Raw genomic sequence first — 6,193 nt, forward strand, 5'->3', positions numbered from 1 at the left:
GTGCAAGGGCCAGCCTGATCGGATAGATGGAAGGTCCTCCTATTATATCGTTTTTGTAAATCTAAAGAAGATTGTACAATCAGATGGTATAGTGTACAGACTCTTTATACACCTAAAATGACCTATTTGTCCTTTCAGTGTCATTAATTGGTAACGGCACACCCAGCACAGAAACAAGAACATATTTTACCGCATGAAAAAACAAGTGACAAATCGAGCAAAACACGTGTAGCGCTCTTTGTACAATTTTTGTGGCTACTGGGGTATGATGGCCCCACCTGTATAAAATTCAGGAGCAGAGTCTTTATATAATCTGTGTGATCAGGACAAGATCTCTAACAAGCACTAGTGCCTCCACTCAATTGGGGCTTGTGGATAACAAGTGAAATCCCAACTGAGAAATGTATCATCCACATAGACAGTAATCCACACAGCATTGTATATGACAGTCCATGTATTGAAGAAATCACATTCAGTGACCATCCAACATAAAGTATCTTCCACACAGGAACATTAAAGCATTAACAGTGTTTTCTGCATGTCTCAGTGAGGGGAGGCTGCAACACTGACAGTCTGATCTCTCTCTGCAGGAAATCCACACCTCTCTCTTCCACAAGTGCTCTCTCTGATGACCTCATCCTCAGTGCACAGAGAGCATAGGAGCCATATTGGAAAAGGGCAAAACAAACACTGCATAACAGAAGCATACACTGGAAAATGGGCAAAGAAATGATCACATCACTACACACGCAGTAAAAAATATTCAACACGCACCCCGCCAAAATGTCCCATGAGCTACTCTGCCATGTAGCACAGCCCATTGCAATTAATGGGCTGCCCTATGTGTGTCAAAAAACCTGCGTTCCCTCTACTCTGGGTGTGAATGGGGCCTGAAACGCACCGTGTGTGGGGCACGTCAGCAACTATGTATTGAGCATTCATGGCGTGTGCATGTCACAGGACACAATACTTGGAAGACAGAAATCTCTCACTAGATAATTCGGGACTTTTATGGATTCTGTGTTTGTTTCTATTAGTTTTATGTGTATGCGTTTACATGCGTTTATAGTATTTATGACGTTTAAAGGGGAACGATGGATTATGAAGCTGTGTATGGACAAGGGAAGTTGAGGTTTATTGCACTTTATCCAGTTTTATCACTCATTGTGTTTTATGCGTTTGCCAGTTTGTATTTTTCTTGTTTTCTTTGCACATTTATAGGAAGTTCTACACATTTAGTTGGGCTGCATTTTTCCTATTATTTGTTTTCTCATCGGTTATATCATCACTTTTATCACTCTCTGTGTTTTATGCGTTTACATGCGTTTGCCATTTTTTATTTGCTTTCTTTGCACATTTATAATGGGGTACACACATTTCATTGCCCTGGACTTTGTCTGCCCTTGTACTACATAGCTGGTGGGAGATCTAAAGGAGATTGTCCAATCAGACTGTATAGGAAGGTATTATAATGAGGGAGGTGTGGTCCAGAGTGGTGAACACGCCCTGTCACACCCCTTTCTGTGATGCAACAAGGAAGTGAAGACTTCTGGGAAGTGGCCTACAGGAAGTGAATGCTGAGATATCATGGACAGGAAATGTGCAATCTGAAAATCTGTTCCAATAAACTGACAGACAAGTGATGGTCTTGTGGATGAGGGGAGAGGAAAGCCCATCTGGACGGCCGGGCCAGAGACGGCATCAGAGAACGCTTCTGTGTATTATGGGAGGGAAATTCTGCCGGAAAAGGGGAACTTCTCCTTCAAGTATGGACCAAACTGGTCACGTCTGGGTGAATGCCGGTCCATTCATTCAACAATTTATAGACTCAGCCAATGACTCCATTTTTATTCTTCTCCTGCCATCAATGGCCGACCCGGTCCCACACTTCATCCATGTCTTTGGGGACCTCTGATCTCCTAATGAACTGTTTCTTCCATGATAAGGATCAGCCATGGAGTATATCTGAGGTGTATATCTGGGTGTGCTTCTTCCCCACATGAGAGCTGGGATGTCCAGCAACATTCATCTAGAAGACATTTCCCGCACTCAAGGCACTAATACACCTCCAGGGTTGTGTGGGATCCCTGATGTACAGGAAGACAGGACTTCAGTGAGGAACATTTCCCTCACTCAGGACAGGAAAGTGGCTTCTCTCCTGTGTGGGATCTCTGATGTCTGGAAAGATGGGACTGCTGTGAAAAACATTTCCCGCACTCAGAACAGGAATATGTCTGTTCCCCTGTGTGGGATCTCTGGTGTGTATAAAGATGGGACTTCACTGAAAAACATTTCCCACACTCAGGACAAGAATATGCTTTCTCCCCTGTATGAGATCTCTGATGCTTGTAAAGACTGGACTTCCTTGTAAAATATTTCCCGCACTCAGAACAAGATTATGGCTTTTCCCCCGTGTGAGATCTCTGATGCTTGTAAAGATTGGACTTCTGTGAAAAACATTTCCCGCACTCAGGACAGGAATGTGGCTTCTCCCCCGTGTGATATCTCTGATGTTTGTAAAGATAGGACTTCCTTGAAAAATATTTCCTGCACTCAGAACAAGAATACGGCTTCTCACCTGTGTGAGATCTCTGATGGCTGTGAAGATTGGGCTTCCTTGAAAAACATTTCCCGCACTCAGGACAGGAATACAGCTTCTCCCCCGTGTGAAATCTTTTATGCGCATTAAGCTCTGATTTACACCGGAAACCCTTCCCGCACTCATTACAGGGGAACCTCTTCTCTGTTGGAAGGCCGGCCTGGTTCTGCAGAGTCTGAGGTTCTTCTGTGTGAGATCTCTGATGGCTGTAAAGATTGGACTTATGTGAAAAACATTTCCCACACTCAGGACAGGAATATGGCTTCTCTCCTGTGTGGGATCTCTGATGTATGGAAAGATCGGACTTCACTGAAAAACATTTCTCACACTCAGGACAGGAATACGGCTTCTCCCCTGAGTGAGATCTCTGATGTGTGTAAAGACTGGACTTAAGTGAAAAACATTTCCCACACTCAGGACAGGAATATGGCTTCTCCCCTGTATGAGATCTCTGATGCCTGTAAAGATTGAACTTCTCTGAAAAACACTTTCCGCACTCAGGACAGGAATACGGCTTCTCCCCTGTGTGATATCTCTGATGTTTGTGGAGACTGGACTTCTCTGAAAAACATTTCCCGCACACAGAACAGGAAAGTGGCTTCTCCCCAGTGTGAGATCTCTGATGTCTGACAAGATGGGACTTTTGAGAAAAACTTTTCCCGCACTCAGGACAGGAATATGGTTTTTCCCCCGTGTGAGACCTTTGATGCCTAATAACAAGGAATTTATGATGAAAAACCTTCCCGCACTCACTACAGGGAAAGCTCTTCCCTGTTGGAAGGCCGGCCCGGTCCCGCACAGTCTGAGGTTCCTCAGGATACGAGGAATCCGATGGTCCATCTACACTGGGTGGTGCCGGATGGACAATGGAGGGAGCCGGGTTTTCTCCTGGACTATACTGTGTGATGTCCTCATCTTCTACTTTCCAGTCTGGAGACAAAGTGAGACAATCCTCTGAGGTTTTCCTCATCTCCCGGCCATGGACTAAAATACAAAGACAAAGAGGATTACTAGACAGGAGCTGATTGGTTCCCCCAAACCAGGACTCCGCCCACATCAGGCAGCTTGGTCTCTGAGGAGCTTACAATTCCACCCTCAAGGGAACTAGGAAATGGCTCCTCTGATCTCCTACCAGGTCATTTCTTTATTCATGGACCTTAGTCAGAGAGTGAGGAAACAACCAGAACTGTCTTTTATAGGAGGGACAGTGATGAGGGGATTATAGGACGAGGGTCCCCACCCCCTCTATCAGGGGTCAGGAGTATGTAATGCATAACACAGAGTATATAGTGCAGGGGTCAGAAGTATATAATGTACAACATAGAGTACATAGTGCAGGGGTCAGGAGTATGTAATGTACAACATAGAGTATATAGTGCAGGGGTCAGGAGTATGTAATGTACAACATAGAGTACATAGTGCAGGGGTCAGGAGGATGTAATGTACATAAGAGTATATAGTGCAGTGGTCAGGAGGATGTAATGTACAACAGAGTATATAGTGCAGTGGTCAGGAGGATGTAATGTACAACAGAGTATATGATGCAGTGGTCAGGAGGATGTAATGTACAACATAGAGTATATAGTGCAGGGGTCAGGAGTATGTAATGTACAATAGAGAGTATATAGTGCAGGGGTCAGGAGGATGTAATGTACAACATAGAGTATATAGTGCAGGGGTCAGGAGGATGTAATGTACATTAGAGTATATAGTGCAGGGGGCAGGAGTATGTAATGTACAACATAGAGTATATAGTGCAGTGGTCAGGAGTATGTAATGTACAACATAGAGTATATAGTGCAGGGGTCAGGAGTATGTAATGTACAACATAGAGAATATAGTGCAGGGGTCAGGAGGATGTAATGTACAATATAGAGTATATAGTGCAGGGGGCAGGAGTATGTAATGTACAACATAGAGTATATAGTGCAGGGGTCAGGAGAATGTAATGTACAACATAGAGTATATAGTGCAGGGGTCAGGAGTATGTAATGTACAACATGGAGTATATAGTGCAGGGGTCAGGAGTATGTAATGTACAACATAGAGTATATAGTGCAGGGGTCAGGAGTATGTAATGTACAATAGAGAGTATATAGTGCAGGGGTCAGGAGTATGTAATGTACAACATAGAGTATATAGTGCAGGGGTCAGGAGTATGTAATGTACAACATAGAGTATATAGTGCAGGGGTCAGGACTATGTAATGTACAACATAGAGTATATAGTGCAGGGGTCAGGACTATGTAATGTACAACATAGAGTATATAGTGCAGCGGTCAGGAGTATGTAATGTACAATAGAGAGTATATAGTGCAGGGGGCAGGAGTATGTAATGTACAACATAGAGTATATAGTGCAGTGGTCAGGAGTATGTAATGTACAACATAGAGTATATAGTGCAGGGGTCAGGAGGATGTAATGTACAACATAGAGTATATAGTGCAGGGGTCAGGAGTATGTAATGTACAACATGGAGTATATAGTGCAAGGGTCAGGAGTATGTAATGTACAACATAGAGTATATAGTGCAGGGGTCAGGAGTATGTAATGTACAATAGAGAGTATATAGTGCAGGGGGCAGGAGTATGTAATGTACAACATAGAGTATATAGTGCAGGGGTCAGGAGTATGTAATGTACAAAAGAGAGTATATAGTGCAGGGGGCAGGAGTATGTAATGTACAACATAGAGTATATAGTGCAGGGGTCAGGAGGATGTAATGTACAACAGAGTATATAGTGCAGGGGTCAGGACTCTAACATACAACAAATATGTATAGTATAGAGGTCAGTACTATGTAATGTGCAATATGAATGTAGAACCCCTCTGACACCCCAAAGGCAGGATGGCACCTCCAAAGGTCAGGGGTGCTCACCCCAGGGCCAAGTCCATGTGTAAAATACGGGAACTGAGAAAGGATATTGGGCACCAATCACTTTTGTCTTTTTAAAGTTTTATTTAGAAGGGTTGGGGAGGTGGGGGTTAGGGGACCCAGATACCATGACAGATCACTGACAGACTCTGCAGATCAATGTCCAGCCTCACAGTGTCAGAACCTTTAAGTCGACTGAATGACTCTGTAAGCTTGTTCCCAAATGTCAGTGCATCCTCCAAGTGAGACCCGGGTCCTTCTGAGAGACCAGCCTTCTTCATGGCTCTCTCCTCCCCAGGGTCTCCTCCTTGGTACAGCTTCCTCCAGACCAGACAGGACAGCTTCAGGACCACTTCACACATTAGGTCCCAAAACAGGCTATTGGGCCTAACAGCAGAGCGCCATCCAGCAGCACCTCCCTAGACCTCAGCCCATGGAAAGAGCACATGGCCTGTCCCTAATATTTATTTCCTGCCCCAGCATGCTCCAGAGGCATAAACCTCCTACTGGATTGGCTGAAGAAAATATAAACATTAACTTAATCCATATTAAACACAAAGAAAACATTTATTATATTGCAGCTTACCGATTCTGAGATGTGATGGCTGCGTTAGTTTTCTTCTATATTCATCTGGTGATCTAGCCAGTAAATCTGTTTTATAAAAACTCTACAGCAGAATGTATCAGTTCCAGGGATGAGGCAGACCACTTACCACTGA

At 44.0% G+C, this 6,193-nt stretch overlaps 1 protein-coding gene across 1 annotated transcript; it reads right to left on the bottom strand.

The window, feature by feature from the left end:
• Positions 1 to 331: 331 nt before the first annotated feature.
• Positions 332 to 5,836, bottom strand: LOC149445500 (uncharacterized). Its single transcript, XM_089653789.1, has 2 exons — positions 5,602 to 5,836; positions 332 to 3,583 (listed from the first exon to the last, which is right to left on the bottom strand). Exons 1-2 carry the CDS (start codon positions 5,834 to 5,836, stop codon positions 2,397 to 2,399), a joined length of 1,422 nt encoding a protein of 473 aa, XP_089509915.1. The 3' UTR covers positions 332 to 2,396.
• Positions 5,837 to 6,193: the final 357 nt, after the last annotated feature.

The sequence above is a fragment of the Staurois parvus genome, unplaced genomic scaffold (assembly GCF_062004578.1).
Source record: "Staurois parvus isolate SC_StPar_1 unplaced genomic scaffold, SC_StPar_1.0 ptg000720l, whole genome shotgun sequence".
Lineage (NCBI taxonomy): Eukaryota > Metazoa > Chordata > Amphibia > Anura > Ranidae > Staurois > Staurois parvus.

Bases quoted from the DNA above. Each gene is read 5' to 3' on its own strand.
- LOC149445500 (XM_089653789.1), bottom strand. From the start codon at position 5,836: ATGTGTGAAGTGGTCCTGAAGCTGTCCTGTCTGGTCTGGAGGAAGCTG. The intron at 3,584-5,601 runs GTATCTGGGTCC...TTTGTATTTTAG, and splicing joins TCTGTCAGTGATCTGTCATG to TCCATGGCCGGGAGATGAGG.